The 20,177-nt window shown below is 39.2% G+C and overlaps 1 protein-coding gene across 1 annotated transcript in view; it reads left to right on the plus strand.

Annotated features, from left to right (window-relative positions):
- Positions 1-326: 326 nt before the first annotated feature.
- Positions 327-20,177, plus strand: part of SPON1 (spondin 1, extracellular matrix protein) — a gene marked incomplete at both ends in the record, with an annotated part of 105,281 nt that continues 85,430 nt past the window's right edge. Inside the window, 3 exons of the mRNA XM_010144565.1 lie at positions 327-400; positions 1,056-1,178; positions 5,725-5,873. Coding sequence (XP_010142867.1) covers positions 327-400; positions 1,056-1,178; positions 5,725-5,873 — 346 coding nt within the window. The remainder of the gene's footprint in view (positions 401-1,055; positions 1,179-5,724; positions 5,874-20,177) is intronic.

Genomic DNA, 20,177 nt, shown 5'->3' on the forward strand with positions numbered 1-20,177 from the left:
ATAATATTTTAATAAAATATTTGATTGAAATATTGAATATTCAGTTGACTGTCATGCATTTCAAGAGCACAGATCCTTACCATATGACTATGCTCACTTCTCTAAAGGTAGTAACATTTCAAGATTCTGTAAAATGTAATGAAATTCAAATGCAAGTTGAAATACAAATATCCTACTTGTAGTCCTGTATTGCGTATACGTATTGACGGAGGAGGGAAATATGCCTACGTCTTAACAGTCCAGTTCCGTCCTTCTGCTACTTTATTGTTAATTTTCTTCTTCCTTTAAGGAATAAATGTATTTAAAAGGGTTTTTTTTGTTTACAGAGCCAGTATTGTGCAGAAGCGCATAATTTATTTTCAAGATGAGGGTTCTCTCACCAAAAAAATTTGTGAACAAGGTAAAGTAAAACATCTTTCTGACCTCTTTGTCATATTCTGCTTATTTCTCTTAACTCATTATATCAACCTAAAAATTTTGAGACCTTCAACAGTTTCATTCAGGTTCGAGTTTGGGATCCCCTATTGAGTTACGTTCTTCCTTATCACGTATTCCATTCCTCATACAGTCTAACTTGCCTTTCCCTAAATGTGATGCTTTTTACCGGCTCTTCATTTGAAACTCATTTGTCTCCAGGGCACTTTGTTTATTGAATCCTGGGCTATTTCATCCTTTCCTAAACCGAAGCACCACAGCTGGTTATTGCATCCCACTGGAGAATTTATACGCTTTGGCTGTCCAGAAATGTCAAGCCTCTTGTGTTTTGAGATCAGCTGAAGTTTTTTCCATATCTGATAAGAACCAGAAAGAAATCCATTTTGAATCTGACGATGCCTGAAATGATGGTCCCTTCTTATTTAAGAAAGGAGATTTAAATCGTTACGTCCACTTATAAATATGACCCTGTCACTTCAGGGTGCTTGTTTAGTCTAGTCCCAACTTAAAAAAGGGTTTAACTCAGATTTATTTACTGGGGCATTTATTAAGGCAACTTTCCTGTGCTTGTTGATTTTGAGTTGTAACCATTATCAACGGCTACTGTGCTGGTTTTTCAGACTCAACCTCAGACGGTGTGACTGACAAACCAATTTTAGATTGTTGTGCCTGTGGAACTGCCAAATACAGGCTAACTTTTTACGGAAACTGGTCGGAAAAGACACATCCCAAAGATTTTCCACGTGAGTATCATTCTTTTACTGTTCTTCTACCATATAAGGACTGTGAAGAGGGTTGGAACTTGTTATATGACACATCACTTAGTTTACGTAGCCGAGCTGTAAATATCACATGTGCCATACCATTAATGAATTCTGTTGATTTGTCTGACATTTTGAGCTGAGGTTGTAAGAGATCCCATTTTCAAGATTTCTTTGTGGTGAGAAGGGTTACTTTTCCTTCTTTGAATTTTTTATTTTAGAAGGTTAGGCTGGCATATAATGTAGACTTAGGAAATGAAGTTTTAAGAAAAGGGCTGCATGGTTGTAAACTCAATTTCAGTTGCTACCCATGTCGCTCTAGCCAGTGTGTTTTCCTTCAAAGTCTTTTGAAAGATTCCAGTTAGTTTTTGTGAGCCCTGAGTCTTGCTGTCCAAGAACTTTAGTTATCTAGAGCTTAGAATGTTCTGTTGGTCAAACAGTAAAATGGGTAAAATACATGTTCTGAGCTTTGCCTGTCTGGATTTTTAAAGTTTTTGGACTACGGAATCTGTATTCTTGTTGCAAAAACCCGAGTAACTGTAAAAAGCCAAAGTTACAAAAACGAGGCAGTCACAAAATTATGCATTTGTTCTTTCACTACTGACTCCACAGTCTGGCAGTAAAGGTGAGGAAGTGATTTGAGAAGGTCAATCATGTTTACTGGTCTTTAAACAGTTATGTGGTCTGTGGCTGATGTTCACTCTATGGACTTCATACGTCAATTTTTTAATTATTATTCTCACGGTGTCAGAATATCATCATACAACTGAAATATGGTTTGCGTGTCAACCTTGTCACAGTTTTAACAGTCTAAGCTATATCACATGGCTTGTGCTGAGTCTCTCACCCATTTTAAGTTGAATGTAGTATTGTTCAATCATTATTTGTCAGCATGATACATAAGAGATAAAATAAGCCAGAAGTAGTAGTTGCAGGGAGGCTTTTTTAGGCTGTCGGATGATTTATATATTTGCTGAGAGTCACACTTTATATACGCAATTTGTATGGATTTAGCTGGTGCCTAGAAATAGGGCATGAGAAAATAATTCAAAACTGTGAAATTAATGTGACTTGATGTAATATTGGGGGCAAATGGCCTCTGTTTTAAATCCAGGTGAGTGAACGCATTAGGAGTATGGGTGCATAACTGAGAGTAAGCAAGCGCAGTTTGCCACCAGAGTGGAATCTGTGGACTGCTACCTCTCCCTAGTTACAAAGTGGTGAATTACAGTAATGCTGAATGAAAAAATCCCTAAATAATATGTACTCTGTCGCTCAGCTTTTCTCCAAAGAACGGCTTTGCCAAATAAATTATTTTCTTTCACTATCGCACAGAAATGTTTTTGGAAAGTACAGTGCCAAACTTTTAATTCTCGGAAACTATTTTGAGGCTTTCACAGATTCCATGGATTAGGAATAATTTTGCACTTATTATACCAGTACAATTAAAATACGTCTGTTCCATTAAATTTTAAAGCGTCTGTTTAGGAGTTACCAGATGTGCCTACTCTGTAAAGCATTGCTTAGGATGAAACCACTGCCACACAATCTTATTCTGAGTGTGCCAGCCATCGAGTGAATGGATAGAGGGGTACCACAGCTGTAGAAGGGGTTAAAAAGCAAATTCTTAAAACAACTTTTTATGGATCTGAGACAGACTAGGGAGAAAAAAAAAAACAATCAACAACCTGATTTGCGAACTAGGGTGTAAAATAAGTGAGCAAGATCTTTGGGTGAGTTTTGCAAGTTATCATAACTCCTGATAATGGGACTAGAGGAAGCTGAGTAGTTCATTTGTTATTAAATCTGCCTCAAAGGGAACTATTAAATTCTCTACCACATTTTGCCAGTCGGAAAGATTTGTATTTCTATATGCCCTGTGGCTTAAAAGCATTTATTCTCCCGGGGTACCACCCATGTATGGTAACAGAGATAGATATGCTCTCCATCGGGATTTGACGCGGCGTGTCTGTGAAATACGTCAGAGGATACATTCTCGTGTTGCGATGACACTTGATCTTTATGCAGAAATACAGGTCTGAGTGCGTAAACTGAGAAACCACCGGTACAAAAAGGAGGTGAAACGGCACCGTTGGAAAGCTGTTGGTGTTCTGTTTACTGCCTTAGGAACTGGACAGTGACATTGGGCTGGTGATGCAAAATAGTTCTGACCTTGTACTGCTCAGGTTATTTCACACAGAAATTTCTATGGTGTTTAGAGGAGAAGGTTTAAAAAACTATATTGAGTTGTCTCATAGAAAAGGGGAGTTTAGAGGTGAGGAGTGAAATGTTTGGAAACATTTTGTGCAGACGGCCCAGGTGCTTTCTCTGCAGAGCTGGTATCTTCAGGGAGAGGTGTTCAGTGAGAGAGACTGGGCTCTGGTTGCAAAGACGTCAGATGGTTTTGATCTGTCCAGGATAGGGTGTATGAGAAACTTCGGAGCACATGAAATGATTCATTATCCATTTTACTAACGACTTAAAGGTGCTCTCGTTCCTCGCTGTAGTGGTATATTTTTCTTTTGTAGGAACTGTGTGGAACCTTCTCTTTCAATACGTTTCAGTAAGTGTGTTTCACTTGCTGTGCTTCAGGGAAGGCTGTTGCCTGTGACTCGTTGAGGTTGTTAGACCTGGGTGCCAGGAAGAATGGGCAAAACTGGTGATCCCGTCACAGGAGCTGAAGGACAGTATCTCTGTGGTTTGACAGGGTGCCAGTGTATATTTAAGGAACAATTACTAGATCTTAGATCAAGAGACATCTGCTGACACTGTAGTCTCTTCAGCTGTTACCTGGGCAGGGAGGAGGTTTAGCTGTGTGGGGTTTTTTTCATTTTGTTTTGTTTTTTTTCCCTTTTGGGGCTCAAGTACTGATTAGCTTTCATGGACTCTGAAAGCATCCAGCCTGCTATCATTCAGAGCTCAGTAGGTGTATTTTCGTCCAAGTTTAGCACTAGGAAAACTACGGAGGCTTTGTTGCTGGGCCATCCCTCTATTCTGCTTGCTACACTTTTCTAGCTTCTTTTCGCTACAACTGGAGTTCATTTTTTATTTCTAATCTATCTTCTATTCTCTCGTGATTAGATTTCTGCGTCTGACTTTATCTATTTGATTCCCTACGCTGTCTTTTTCAATTTCACTGTCCCACCTTTCACATCTTAAATTTCATTCCTTTTGTTTACTTCATTATTCATTTTTCATTCTTTTATTCTAGTTTTCAGCTGTTTTTAATGCTGCTTTCTCTCTTTTGCATTGCAAAGTGTTAAATATTGTCTCATTCCATCATTCTGTCCCCCTCATCTTCCACAGTCTTTGCACTGTTACCAGACTGTCTGCTTCTGCGAGCAGTTCCTTTTCTCATCCTTCTCCTTCAAGCCTGTATTCTTTGCAAAATGTTATTTGACACTTAAGTGAATTCATTTTTATTTCCAGTACTGTGGGACTTCTGTGACTCCTTATTTCTGCTTGATTCTCTTTTCAGTTCCATCAGATTTCTCTAATATTTTCTCTTTAAAATTTAAACATTTTTTTCTTTTTTGTTCAACAAGACAAGAAACAAGAACAGGAATCCTTTTGCCTAGATCTAAAACTCTTATTCTATGAGAAATTTGAGCAAGCAAACTCCCTGAATAGAGAAGCACCAAAATTCAAATCTTTGCTCTTCCTAAATTAAAGGGAACCCCTACTAACAGTGGGGGTGAGGGTGGGGGAAGGACACATGCTACATGTATAATTTAAGCAGAAAAAGCAGTTATGTCTGTCCTGACAAATGCAGCTCTTCACCAGTATTTCTAAAGTTTCCTGGAAGAAGTACTGGACACTCTCTGTCCATCGAGAACACCTTTTGCCTCTGTTTCAGCAGGGAGCTGCTGGGGGAGGTTTCTGGCTGTAAGCCCTCGTAGTTCTCTGCCTGACATTGTTTGGACACAAAACTAGAAATGAAAATCTGTAACATTTAACGCTAGCGTAGTCATGCTTGTGTCTACCTTTTGCTGGTAATCTGCTGTTGCCGCTCAGACACAAATCTGGTGGTTTGGTAGAAACAAGTATCTCAGTAAGGAAGTTATGTGCTGTTAGATCTTTGAGCGATCACTGAAGTATTCCCTCGCAGGTTTAATCCTCAAAGATACGTTACAAGGAAACCTAAAATGAAAGTGTCCTTGAACTTCCTGAAGTGAAGTCTTCAGTGAAGAAAAACTGTGCTAAGCCTGCCTGTATGGGGGGGCAGGGGGTGGAAGGGTTGCTGCTTGATTAGCTGGAATGCCATATTTCTCACCATTTCTGCCTCTGAAATTATATCCAATACCTATTGACACTTTTTGCTATATTTCTGTAGTTCACTGGCTTGTTCTTACCAGTTGAAAGATACAGTGTTTGGATGTAGTGAGTGCTGACAGCATGCAACAAGTGCAAAATCTTGGTACTGGAGAAGACTGGGCTCTTCAAACCTTTCACCTTAGTAAAAAATCAGGGACGCTGCTTTGAGGCTGTCTTGATGGTTGTTTTTTCTTTTCTTTTTTTCACCCACAAGGACGCACCAACCACTGGTCTGCAATCATTGGTAGTTCTCACTCAAAGAACTACATCCTTTGGGAGTACGGAGGATATGCTAGCGAAGGTGTCAAACAAGTCGCAGAGCTGGGCTCCCCAGTAAAGATGGAAGAAGAAATTCGACAGCAAGTAGGTGTAATTTAGTGCATACTTTAAAAAATGCACCTTACCTTGGCCTGTGAATGATTCCTCGTGGACAATGTCTGTGAGTGTCCTCTGGCTGGCTAGTTTTGACTTCAGCAGATGAGGAGATCTGCTCGTCTTTCTAGACTCGTTCTTACACTGCAAAAGTTTTTGTGGGTGGAAGGAGTTGCAGTATTTTGAGCTTAGAAAATCTGTGTGCCATTCAAAGAGGCAGAAAAGTAAAATTCATCTTTCTGGGCTTAATCATGAAGACACTTAGTTTGTTGAAGGAATACCGTGCAGATGCCAAGCAGCATGCTTTATTCCTTTCCGAAGCGGTGAATTTTAGTTTGTTTAATTTAGATACTTTCTTCTGGTAAGCACTGTATTTGCAATTTTCTGCATACCAAGTTAGAAATGCTCTTACAAGAGAGCAAGGTGATTTTTGTGGCTGAGCGTGAAAGCTTTACACATCTGCACTAATAAAATTCCATGGATCAGGATTACGGTTTAAGGGCAAAAGAGCCTTTGCAGTGTATCATCTTACAAGGGATTGATTCAGCTGCACAGAATCAATCTTTCAAATAATTTATAGATTATTTTGTTACATCAGTTAAAAAACAACCAAATAATATACCAGCACATGGTGATTATTATTAGTAGTACATCTACATCCAGAAAAATTTAAAGGCTCACTGGAAACTGAGCTCATATAGAAGCTTGTGCGTGTGTAAGTTTGTGTATAACGTACAGTTAGAATTACTCTGTATGGGAGAGGAGGCAGAAGTTGCCCTCAACAGACAAGACATGACTCTTTTGGCTTTCCGAATTCTGGGTTCTTTGTCATTAGGTGCCATGTGTTTGTTGTGGAGGTGTCTTTATGTGCTGGATTCAGATCAGAGGGGATGGTGACTTTTAGAGTCCATAAAATAGCTACCTGGCTACAGTTCCAGGGGCTGCTGAGCCCCACGGGAAGTTAGTGACTGTCACAGTTCATTTCAACATCAGACCTGCTGATTGCCTCACAGCGGCAGTAGTTCCCCGATTCTCCAGGTTCAGTCTGGTGCTGTAACTGGACATTACCTAGAACAATGCAGCGTATCAACAAATGCCATAACATTTTTATCAAGTTTATTTAACTTTTTGTTTCTCTTTATAGTGTTTAGGTTGTGCTAACATTTTTGAGAGATGCTGAGGTAAAGTTCTTCAGCCAAGACAGCAGAGCTAGCAGTGCTAGGAGCTAATTTGCTGACATTTCATTCAGGCTTTTCTTTTTTCTTGTTTTATTGTACTTTTTGCCTTGCAATATCCCTGCCTGCCCAGAAATTTGGTAGCCGTGTTTCCTTCTCCACGCTTCCCAAGCTACCTCAAGATCCAATTCTCCTTTTTCCATTTCTCATTCTACCTTTATTTCCCCTTTCTGTCACCCTTCCAGCCTTCTGTTGCAGGGCGGTGGGAGGATGCAATTCATTAAAATCACCCTCCCAAGCTGCTTTTGAGGTTTTAAAAAACACTAGAAAGGCAATTTTTGTGCTTAGTTCTGGTGCCTGGGCCCAGAGCCCCGTGCAGCGGCGCAGGGCAGGGGCATGGCCCTTGCCTGCAGCATGCCCACAGCCCGTAACACTCTTCTTACAAGGGCAGACCTGGGTTTGGAAATCTGCTGCATCTCTGCTGTGTTTCAGGTGCAGTTTTGTAGGTGAATACAGAGACACGTATTTATGTAACCGGCATTTTTGTTATTCACATCATCTGAGGTTTTATTGAGAAAGAAAATACAATCTATCTAATGATTTCTATGAATTACTAAAAATTAACCATCCACGTATGAAACAAAGAAAAAAGACTGGTTTTAAACAGAGCTTTGTTAAGAAGTGTTCTCACAATTATGTGTCATTAACTAAAGATTCTCAAGTGTGAACGTTTCTGCTCCCCATTTGAGGAATCAGCAGCAGCTTTTCTTCCTGACTGAGCACCTTCCAATGCTCTGATTTGTGTTGTTACTGTAAAGAGCCCGCGAGATATTTTTGCATGGATGGTCGTGAGTATTGTAAACGTGCTTTGTAGTTAGTTTATCTGGGAGAACTTAAAGGAACTAATCAGCATTCTTGTTAAACTGTTCCTGACAATGTGGAAGGAAAGCCACAGTCCATCAGAGTTTTACTAAAACAATCTGTCAAGTGGTTGATGTGTGCCGTAGGACAGCTCACGCGTTATACTTCAGGGGTTATAAATGAACGAACAAGGGATGGAAAAGGAATTATGTGAGCAAAAGAATTCACTGACCTCACATGTCTCTGAAATACACTCACTCTTTCACGTTGTTTTCAGAAAGTCTGTACCTGTCATTGGCTAAACTGCCTGGACAAATACAGACTTGGAAAGGGGCATTCTGTATCCATGTCGTGATTGCTCTGTTTGAACAAACAAGACAGTTAAAACATGAATCAAAAAGAATAAAAGGTAATGCTAAATGTCATACCCTAGGCAAATGAAACAAGATTAAAACAAAGACATAGTCATTCTTCTCTGATTTAAATGTCTCACACCTTAAGAGAACTCATTTGGTTTTGCCTAATTATTTTGGAGTAAATACTAAGTCGTTTTGCCACAAATTTTTTTAAAACCAGGGTAAGTAATATTCTGTACCTTGCTGCTCCAGAAAATGCAGTTTATAGTCTCTGCTTATTCCCTATGGTCACACAGATGACATTCTTACCGATTTAGTTTAATGCTGTCTGAAATGTCAGTAAGTGGGATGACTTTTTCCATTGTCTTCAGCAGCCTCAAATTAGAGCTGACTGTGCCTCCAGACCTTTGAGAAGAGCAAGTGCTGCTTCTCAGAAAGATGCTTGTAAATTCTTTTGACACATGATAATTTATGTGAATACAATTCATCAATAGAAAATGCAACCTGAAATATCCAAAACTTTCTACAGAATAAAATATGTAATTGTTAAGACTCTAACCAAGGGTTTATTTTTACTAAAGTAGTTCTGGATATATCCATGTAATTAACAAAAAGGGAAGTCAAAATTAGAGTAAATTAATTGTTGAATTGGTCCTGATTTGGTTTTTTTTTTTTGAGAAATGTGATTTCAGTGTTTCAGCTGAACAGCTACCATTTCATTACCTGTTTTGTAACACAGCACTACATAGAAAAATGGGGTCATTAGATTTTTCTGACTGAAGCTGGTAAATCACCTGAATTACTAAAAGGAATCTGCAGAACGTTGATTACTTTTTATTGCAGTGCTAGGCAAATTGTTACTGTGTTTACTAAAACAAGGTCAAAATCTTTATTTTTGAATTCTCTGTCATTGCATACTTCCAGAAGTTTACATTAGCTGACCAACCAGGGAGGTTCAAGGGAGTTGAACAGCTAAAAATTCTCCCTGAATGTTTAAGCTTCAGAGACCATGTTATCCACAACAGTGCTCGGGAATAAGGCTGCTCTGCACTGGAAAGCTGTGATTGCTGCAGAACTGGTTTAGTCTGTGCTTGTTTAAAGTAGCTAAAAAATTAGTGAAAACACCTTTGTTGCAGATGGAGATTAAAACATATACAGGATCTTAGACTGGTTTGTGACTTACTACTGTTGATATTTCCGCTGCTGTTGTTACTCCCAGAAACTAGAAGAAATTGTCCAACTGGGGCTTTTACCTTTGCTTAACCAAACCTCAGTCGATGGCGTCAACATACCGCCAGGGCCGCCCTCCCCCGCAGTCCCCGTGAGGGCTTTGAGTTGCCATCCAGTTTTTAGAGGCACAGCCTCTCTCTTTGAAAAGACAGGAGCACTTCGGAAATACTAGCATGGCCATAAAGTCTCGTGTGAGAAGTACAGTCACTGTTCTTACCAAGAGCCGAAAGCCCCCTGGGCTTCTGCGCAAAGCCCAAAGACATTTCCAGTCGATTTTGGACTTGGTCTAACGGGAGAGCAGTAAACAGTGTCGCAGCATGCTTCCTATTTCAGCCGCAGCCTGAGCACAGGCTTTTAATGCTGTACTTCATCCAAGTCGGGACTGGTCCCGCTGCTTGTTTGTGAACTTGTATCTCGACTCCTGTTTGCTCAGCGAGACGTCGCTCTTGCTCTGCTCACACACCTCTGCTCTGAATTGTGGCACTTCTTATGCCTTTTGAAAATGTAAAGTGGTAGATTTTTCATCCTTTCCTCTTGGAAGATATACCTTCTGTAATGTAAAATCTCTGGTATGTTGGTAATTAGAAGTTTTGAAATGCCTCTTTATGATGCTAAATTTCTACCAAAAAGAAATTGTCATCTATGTCATAAAGGGAAGAAGTCTTTGAAGTTTTGCCCTCTGAATAATTACTCAAGTTATTGATATGAAACAATTTGCAAAACCAAATAGTGAGTTAAGGTTCTATCAGTTCCATAGGCTTTTTTCCTTTCATTTACTTTAATTTGCCTTGCTGCTTATTTTCTCCCGATTATCAGACCCTCCATTTCTAACATAAACCAGGAAGAAACACAACTTTTCAGTAAAATCCAATAATCAGCATCTGTTTGATTCTCTTCTACCTTCAAACAAGGTAGAAGGCAGAAATAGGATCAACAAAAATTCCTACACTTTTTTAATAGTTGAGAGGCCTGTCAAAGTTTCTAAGGATTTTCTGTGCCTCTTTGATACCTGCCTGCATTGCGGTGAAGCAGTGCTAAGGGAGGGGAAGGGTTGCTTCTGCTTCTGGTAGGTTCCTTCAGTTGGACAGCGTGGAATAACTTTAACTCTGCAGTACATAGACGTAAAAGTCACTAGGAAATGTTGTTTGTTTGAGAGAATATGACTGAATCGCTAGACACTATTTGCTTATTTTAAAGTCTTTCAAAACGTCTTGCTTTTTCATTTCCTGCAGTTAGATTTTATCATACTGTTCTGCTGTCACAAAATTATTACTATCCTGTAGCAGATTCATCCAGTGGAAAGACACAATGAGTTTACTTTCAAATTATTTTCTTTCATTCTACCACAGTGTTTTTTAGAAAACACAGACATTTCAGATGCATTGACTCTTCCTGCGCTGCTCATCATGAGGGACAGACTCCATTCGCTAGCAGAAGTCTGGTACTGCTCACACCAGGCTTTGGGCAGAGAAGTCGGTCTGGTCTGGATTTATTACTTAGAACTGCTCTGTTTTGGAATGGCAACTCTAAATCCTAACAGGGCACAATAGATGCATTTGAGGAGCGACTCCAAGGCACTGAGGAACTGTCTTACAGCAACACAAGCAGAATGTTAAGTAACATAAACAGTAGAAGAGCTGACACCAATAATGTCAAATTGTTTGACGGGCACATACAGCAGATGTTTAGGCTTCTCCTCCCGTGGGAGACGTTGCCTAAAGCCCTGTTGACTTTAGCACAGTCTGGTTTTTAAGGGTCAGAGTACCACTGAAAATTAAATTAGGGAAGTTCACTTCTCTCTGAATACTTTCCTCTGCAGTGGCTTAACCCGTGATTAAAATGCAGTGGCTGCACAGCCAGTGGCATTCAGCTGCCTGTTAAGGAGGTGCTGCAAATGCTAAAGAAATGCCTGAGCCCTCATTAGCAGCGTTTGTCAGGAACCCCAGGATCTTCCCTTCTTCTCTCTTGTGGCGTTGTAAATATTGTTCAAAGGAACAGCATAACAGCTGAAGCTGAAGAGTCCTACTAGCTCATTTGACTTGCAAATGCTTAATTATTCAGATAAATTTTCAGCTTAAACAAAAACTAAGGAAAAAACCCCACAATGTCAAGTTCATCATTCTGGCATTAACTTTTTAGTGGTTTTTTGTGTGTTTAGGAACCTCAGTTCAGAACTCTGCTACTGTGGTTATATCAAATGCTTATTTTCACGTAAATTCCACCAGAACACTAAAAAAAATACCATGGACAAATATCATATGTATTTCAAATCCAAATATGGATGCAAATGCATGAATGTTATTTGGCCTGTGTCATTCGGACATCTCTCAGTTAAATATCTAGATCACAGATTCTGATTTCAAGATCTATTTATTGCCTTTAACAGGCGATGAACAGGCATATTCAGGTACTGTGCTCCCTGTGTATAACGTCATGAATTAACTGGCCCAAGACGCTGAAAAGGGAGTTTATTCATCATTCCTTATTTCAACTTTTAACTTTGTTTTCTTAGCTTGCCTTTCCAGTTGGAATCTGAAAGGGCTCTAATGCATTGTGTTTTACTTCGGTCAAAACCAGAAGCAGCACTACTTATTTTTCGGTGGGGGAAAGTTAATGCTGTTGACTAATGTTTAGGTCAGGCAAGAATGAAATGCTTGCGGATTGAACAGCTTTGGAAGCTCAGCTGTTAAACATTGACATAAAATAGCACACGAATGAATTTAAGAACCTTAATACACGCTGCGACCTGGAACAGATTCAGGAGTTAACACAGGGCTCAGATGAAAATGTCTGTTACTGTCATTAATTTCTGGTTACAAACTCTCTGGATTCCGTTTAAAACGTTGTTATTGGATTCTGTGCCAGTCAGCTCTCGCCTTTAAACACGGCTCAGCTTGTTCGTTGTATCCTTGATTCAGTCACTGATCTCTTCAAATAAGTACTCTTAGTATTGTGGGCTGCATTCTACCGTTCCAAGAACATTCTGGGAGAAAAAAAAAGCTATACAGAAGTTATTGGAAAGGAGACAATAAAGAGCAGAGAAGATTATTTATTACCTGCATTCACATCCTCCAATATTTGATGACAATGTTGTAGCAAATTATGTAGCATGTTGGGCTCAAAATTAAGTATATTGATAACTAAAAATATTCTATAGAAAATGTGTTTTCAAATAATGATTTATAAATTTCTGTGAGATAGTGACATTATCACAATAACTTAGTTCATGCTTTCCCAGGGTAAACACTGAGTCCTTGAAATGCTTGTTGTCATCTTTATGAGTGAAGAGGCCAGCACTGTACCTGGAGAGGTCTGTGAGGTACTTGAATACCATCTATCTTAGCTATATTGTAAGTCATCTAATTTGGACGTGTCAATTTATTCCTCTTATTTGACTTTGTACAATACTAGTCGGTCTTGGGAAGGGGAAAAACTGAGCGAAGTGGTTGGCTAAATTATTTTATTTACGGAAGATAGAATGCATCTTGAAATGATTATCTGTGCTATATTCCCTGTAAGGTGGAAACACTAATTTAGATGTTGAAGATGCAGTGATTTTGGCACTTTCCCCTTCTTTTGTAACTGACTATTTGAATACTTTCAATACTTTTACAACATTCAATACTTTAAAAATAACTTATTTAAGAATAAATATCAACATAGAAAACAGAATTCTTTAAAATAGGCTCTATTTTAAAATTCCACTGAAATATGGAAAGGAGAAAGAGTTTATTAAGCATTTTTTTATTAGAGCCTGAGAATACACTTGGACTGCATACTTCATACCGTTATTTTGACACAAAACCCAGATAAATTATCAACACTGGTTGCATGTTTGGGGATTGGTTATTCAATATCTGACAGAGAGATGTACCTATAAACTAAGCAAAGATTAAGTAAGTGTGAGTGCATTTGGGCCTTGTGATATTTTAAATTGCATTCTATGAGATGAGATTTATTGCTCCTATTTGGTTATAAATTCCTGTATAAGTTGAGTGGAGTGATAGTGGAAGAGGATGGATGATTTCTTGAAGACTTTCATTTGCAGCATGCATAAATCAGAACTGCAGCTTTTCTTTTCAAATATGCTTACGAATCTATTAGCCGTACCTGCTTCTTTCAGTTTGAGAGGATTCTCAATATGAGGGTAAGGAGAATGAAGAGAGGGGAGAAGAAGAGTTGGTGCTTTGGCCCACATTCCTTCCACAGGAAGGAGTTATAGCTGAGTACATTTTTTATTCATAGGAACATAATCTTCATTTGAGTTCAGAGACGTGGAGGTTGAGGTCCACAACATGATGGTTTACTATTTATAATCAGGTTGCTAGGAGGAAGATGTGCTGTGATTTGGGGCTGCGCGGGAGGCTGAAGACACTAACAAAACAATTAGGTCAGTTCAAATACTCTGCTGAATCGGCACTCTTATTCTATCCTCACAGCTTCAGTTTCTCACAACGATATTCAGAACCTAGCTCGTTACATGTGTGATTTTTTTGCTTGCATTCCTCTTACAGCTGAGAATGGGCCTCTAAAAGCAGTTTTCCCTAACTGCATTCTACTGAAAACTTCACTACGTGACTTCCGTAAAGCACTAATGTATACAAAGGGGAATGTGTGTGTGTATGAAAATGTGTGTAATATACAAAGACATACCTGGCCATGTCTATGTAGTTTAATGTTTAGGTATGAGAGCCTGTTGATAATAATTTTCTTAGCTGTTTGAACTACATAGCCGTACACATGTAACAGGAGATATATCCACGGTCTAAAATGTGCTTGAGCATCACTAGCTTTTCTCCTGAAGACATTTTATCAAGGGGCCAAGTTGTCACTGAGTAATATACAGCCATGAATAGAAATATTCCGTTTTCTTAAAACAAGTGGCAGGTATGCCCCCAGCCTTTAGATTAAGAAAGTAATTTAGATTAAGAAAGACAACCAGAAGTTCTTAAAAATAGTTTGCAACCAAGGTCTGTTGCTATATCTCTGTTTTCCCTTGGTTTAAAAAAGGTTACAGTACCACAAATAAATGAAATCTCTCAGTTATTAAAACCATGCCAAGGTCTGTTGCTATATCTCTGTTTTTCCTTGGTTTAAAAAAGGTTACAATACCACAAATAAATGAAATCTCTTGGTTATTAAAACCATGTGACAAGACTATGTGCTGTGACACTCACAAAACAGCAGGTGTTGATGGCAAATTGAAAATACTTGATTTCTTTTTAAGTATAGGAATTTGAATCCCACTCAGACCTCCTTAGAAATGCAGTACAGAAGCTTTTTTTTGTCATTTTCAAGTGGAAATGCAATTTTTCTACATCCCTTATAAATTCACTTTAATGATCACCACTTAAAATTAAGGTTTAAAAATTTGCCATGCCATTAGTCAAGTAAAAGTGTTTCATTTGAGCTGTAAAGGCAAAGAAATGCCCACAGTAGACACCTAAGGTATAAAAGCTACCAGTATATTATCTGTCAGCTGTTGCTTTGGTTATTGCCTGTTTGTGTGGTTTGTTTTTTGACACAAAAGATTGTAGAATTCGTGCACGTGGCAATACTGCTGTGCTGGTTCTTCCTCCCTCTCTTTTGCGCTGTCCTTTTCATATTTGCTCATGGATGGAGGAGGAAGATAGACTCAGATAAACATGGGCAACCTTCATCATTCTTACTACAGAGGTGTTCAGTGCTGGAATACAATCTAACAATATTTCTCTGAGAACCTTTAGTTGATTTAACTTGCATGAATTGCAGTGGAGAAGACTGTCTTTCACTGCCTCGGTATCCAACGCGCGTTTACCAGTTGTTGTCGTTGTCAGCCCTCCACTCCCACCCGGCTCTAGATACCTCTGCCGCAGAGCTTCAGTGCTTTTCCTGCCGGTAGCTGTGGTGTTGCCCAAAGCCGTGTATGATATTCACGTTGGTTTAGATCAGACACAAGCAATTAAAGAAGGTCAGAAAACCCGAGACGTGGGTTTTTGTAGGCGTCCTTTCGAAGGGGGCACTTTGTATAGATTACTGTTTATATTTTGTGTGTGTGCGCCTGAGTGCCTGTGGGTGAACATACTCAGTCCGTTCTGAATTTTACATCAGTTCAGCAATGTTAAGGTGTGAAAGGTGTGTTACTCCTTGATCATTCGTATAACGTCAACGAAATTCATGTGTTTTGATTCAGTCAGAAGCCTGCCTGTGTGAAAGTCAGTGCATCTTTGCACACCTGGGACTCGTCTGCCTGGGGCAACTTCTGGGTGTAGGGAGTGGTTAGAGTTTAACAGACAGTTGTGCTGCATTAACTCCCCACGTGGAAGCTGTTCTGGAGAGGTGGCTTTTTTGCATTTGAGCTTAATAACATTCCAACGCACCGAAAGAGCTAAACGGAGGCAGAAAACTGCACCAAAGAATTCTAGCGCAGTCCTCGTAGGACTCACTGAAGCTTTTGTAGACAAAATCAGTTACAAGAAGTTCTGATCCAGAGTGTGCTGTCCTGAGAGTTCCTGAGTGGAGACAGCTTTCCTTGAAATTCCTGTCTATAGCATCAGCCCTCGTTAGATTCAGTTGAAAGGCTCCTGGTTACTTTAATGGGACTTCACAGCCTCGCAGACAAGAGTCCTCAGTTGGTTGTAGCCCCAGGGACATCACTAGGAAAATTTTGTAAACTTTCTTCTTGGAGCTAATGTGTGGGTTTGGGGCATACAGATCTTTTGAGGTCTGTCATCTGATGTCACCTCACAGGACAGAAGTCTAAATCAAAATCAAAATTATGTAAAAAGGAAAAACCTTCTTACATAAAATTGAGATCTTCATTTCAGAGTGAAATTCCAGGGGAAGCAACTGCCTGCTTTGAGTTTTTTAGTTAAGCAGGAGCAGAGATTATTTAGAAGTCTGTCTTTACTTACCTTGTCACTTTGATCATATTTTGTTTGTTTCAGAAGAAATGCCCCTCAGTCTCGGCATTTCTGCAACAACGTTAAGGAAAGTAGATGGAAAAATTCATTTTAATTGAATAAAATAAGGAGGAAGCCCGCTGTGTTCCATAGGAACCCAGTTGTTTTAGATTCTTTCCTTTTCAAAAGTTAATTGTGTGATTGCTGCATTACTTAAGAGCTGAGAAGACCTGATCTATAATGAGCAGAATCTGAATAGATTTTTAATGCATCTTTTAGCTCTCCCTGTAGCTAGGAGTGCTTATTGAGATCTTCATTTACAATAGATTACTGCTACTTTTTAAAAGCACTTTCCCATTCTCCATAATTGATGTATTAGTATATCCCCTGAGCATATTTTCTTGTTCATCTTTACTCCGTTAAGATTAAGCAGTGTGGTCATTGGATCATGAAGAAATAAAATATTCACTTTGCTAGTTGCTGCAAAAAAGCTGCTATTATCTGTCAAATACAAAGATTAACTTTGCCTTCAGGTACGTTTTTAATGGCCTTTTAAATATAACTCTGAACCACTGTAACACAAGGTAATAGATGAAGAACTTTCTTCATCAGGGGAAAGTATATCTTAATTAGGTGTCAGCCCTGGAATTTCTTGCTCAGCTCATGCTCTTAGCTGTGATAGATAAGTTTTTTTTTTTTATCCATGGTTATCTGAATTCATGACACAGTTGCAACACGGGTTAAAATTAGGGAGACAATTTTTGCTTCATTACTTACTATAGACTTTTTAATAGGTTTTACTTAAAATGTCAAAGATCATATACTAGATATTTCTTGTTCAAATAACAGTGGAAAATACGAGCTTGTAAAGATATGAAGTAATTCCATTTTCAGTGTGCAAGCACAAATTGCATTTGCAAGCAGGTGTTCAATGATGAAACAATGCCAGCACTGTATTCTTATTTGGGCTTGTAGCACGGTGAGTGTTTCCCTTACTCACTAGAGTCCCCCATTACTTTTCTCCACTGTGCTTTTCTTCTAAGAGAGATAAAGAGAATGTTTCAAACGGTGAAAACAATTTTCAAAGGGCATCAGGAAACACGGAGGACACTTCTATTTTATGGCTGAGTACTAACAGATATAAAACACATAAAATATAGGCAGCAGCATAACTGCAAAGCTGTTCTTTCCAGGAATCGTCATGTTTACTATCCATCAAACTATAGGTAAGCTTTGCAAAAGAAATAGGGTATTAACAACTGATTAATTTTACCAGGAGAAATTGCAGTCAGATATATTTTATTAGTCTGTTATTAATGCTACCATGACTCCAGAGTCACAGTGTTTATGGACAACCAGAAGTATCAATATTCAGTAGTTTTGACTGTTACGGACAGTGAGATCTCTGCATCAGTGCTGGGTTCTGGGGCATTTTCCTGACTGCCTTAATACTGCTGAAATCATTTAAGGTTTGGCTATCATTTGGAATTGTAATGGTAAGCTTTGGGATATTCCAGCTTATGTTTATTTTATTAGGTTTTTTTAATGATGATGTTAATTTCTGTAATGCTTAAGGTCTTCCAAGGGAAAAAGCCCTTTTCCCAAGAAGTCTGGTGCGCTGTAATGGCATTCTATGATTTTACTTTCAGGAATTAGCAAAATGGCACGATAGATCATCCATTTCGAAAGAACTAGTTTTTAGTAAAGAGTTCATGAGAAGATTAAAGAAAATGTTAATTTCAGGTTTTTAAACTGAAATTATACTCGGCAGATGTTGTAAAATACCTTATTTTAGTACCAGGTATTAGAGTAAGGCTTTTCTTTTTTTATTCAGAAGCTTAGCTTTAAGGTAACAATTCTTTGGTACCAAAGCCACCATTTTCTTCTAGAGGTGCTTTAGTTTTGTAGAGCAGATGCCTTCCCGAGCGCCCCGGTCTCCAGTGTCTGGTTGGCTGCAGGTCAGGTCAGTGCAGGTGCCGATCTGACCTCGGCGCTGCTGCCTTCCCCCCGTCTGGGGAGGATGGGGCTCTTCTCCGTGTGACTGAGTGTTCGGACACATCTCTGAAGTTTGGTGTGCCTTGTCGTATCACTGGAAACACAGCCCCCGTGATGCTGGTAGGAAATGTCATTTCTCTGTTTTATGGGGTTTCCTTGGGTGAAAACATTCTTACTGACAGATCCCTCACTCACTATGTAAAGCAGGTAATTAGCTGATTACTTGTGCTCGACTTAGCAGCATGATTGGATATGTGTCACTCTTGGCAATGTTATAGAATAAACTTCAGAAGAGGGCAGTTTACTCAGAAGATGCTCTTCCAGGGTCACCTTCAGTATTTTGGAAGCCCTCCTTGCTCTCTGCTGGACTCCTGGAGTGAGTCCCACTGTTGGTGACTGGCTTTTCTTCTGGCATTGGGCAATTACATCTACCTGACCCAAGCCTCTTGCTCTGCTCCTGCCTCTCCTCCTAACCAAAGGTTAGGATCTGCAGTAAGTGCCTTTGATCGTCTCAGTGGAGAGACGATCACCACTGACAAGAGGGCTGGAATTAAATTAACGACAAATCATCAAGATAATTTGATCCTTTGACACTTACATGTAAATGTTTTCTGCCAGCCTGCTGCAGCAAAACAGCAGTGCCATTTGTTACGCATTTGTGTGCAAAGTAGAGGAAATTAGTGCCTTACGTGTTCAGTCTTGCCTTTACTTTTCATCTCCTCTTTCCTTCTAATCTTCCTGTAATCTCACTGAAATGCGGTTTAGTAAACATATATCAACTTTTTCTGAAATTGTTTCCCAGGCTTCTCTTACAAAGCACCTATATTTCATCCTGTCCCAGATAGTGTAACATTATTTGGTCAATTCTTCCGTACTTAATTTTAGGACTTCCCAGGTTTTATGGGGTGTATATTATTTCCTTTAGATAGCTGTTCGAATTAAGTGAAGGAGTTCAACTGCAGGCCGTGTTACATAAGATTTTTTTTTCTTCTGTGGAAATTATAATAAACAAGCTTGTAAGTCTCTTGTCAGTTTTTATTTCTGCCTCCATGTTTTTTTAACATCTGTTTCAGGAAGATGAGGTTTTATTTCAGTTCCAGTATTGTTTCGGGCACTATGCTGAAAAAAACCAACCTGTAAAGCATTGTTAAATTTACGAGTGAATTATGCACATTCCTATATACTCCTAATACGTTTTGACTGTCCAGGTGTTAATTAAAACCTCTGACCTTTCCCATGTGCTGGTGACTTTGAGGAACAACAACAACAACAACAAAACAGCAATACAACCCCCCCCAACAAATAAGGGTTAAATGATTTGCTTTCTTATCGATATGTCATAGGTCTGTTATCCAATTGATAAAACAGGAAAAAGTACCTCCCTCTGTACAGAAAACATTAGAGCTTTGTGATCTGGTAAATTTTGTGGTTTAGTAGCGGAAGAAAGTGGGGCTTGTCCACATCATACAGTGCTGCCTTTGTGCTTGGAGCACCCTTGGTCAGGCTTTAACCTCAGATACAGTCTCTGGAATGAGGATGACTGAGAGGAGCAATACCCTTCTCCTCTGACTGCTCATGGATGAAGGTATTTTTGGTTGTCAAACGTTCTTCTTCCGGCATGTAGTAACGTAACCTCTCGTGGCTATATGAACTAGGCAGTAGGACTGAGAGCTACCTGCACTTTTCCTCTTGGGTGAACTAACGGCTACTTTGCCATTAGACCTAGTGTAGACCTAAGTCATTTTAAGGGGTTTAGAAAGAGTTAAAAATACGGAGAGAAAAAAAAAAAGGAAGGGT

This window comes from Buceros rhinoceros, unplaced genomic scaffold (assembly GCF_000710305.1).
Source record: "Buceros rhinoceros silvestris isolate BGI_N320 unplaced genomic scaffold, ASM71030v1 scaffold15171, whole genome shotgun sequence".
NCBI classification, from domain to species: Eukaryota; Metazoa; Chordata; class Aves; order Bucerotiformes; family Bucerotidae; genus Buceros; species Buceros rhinoceros.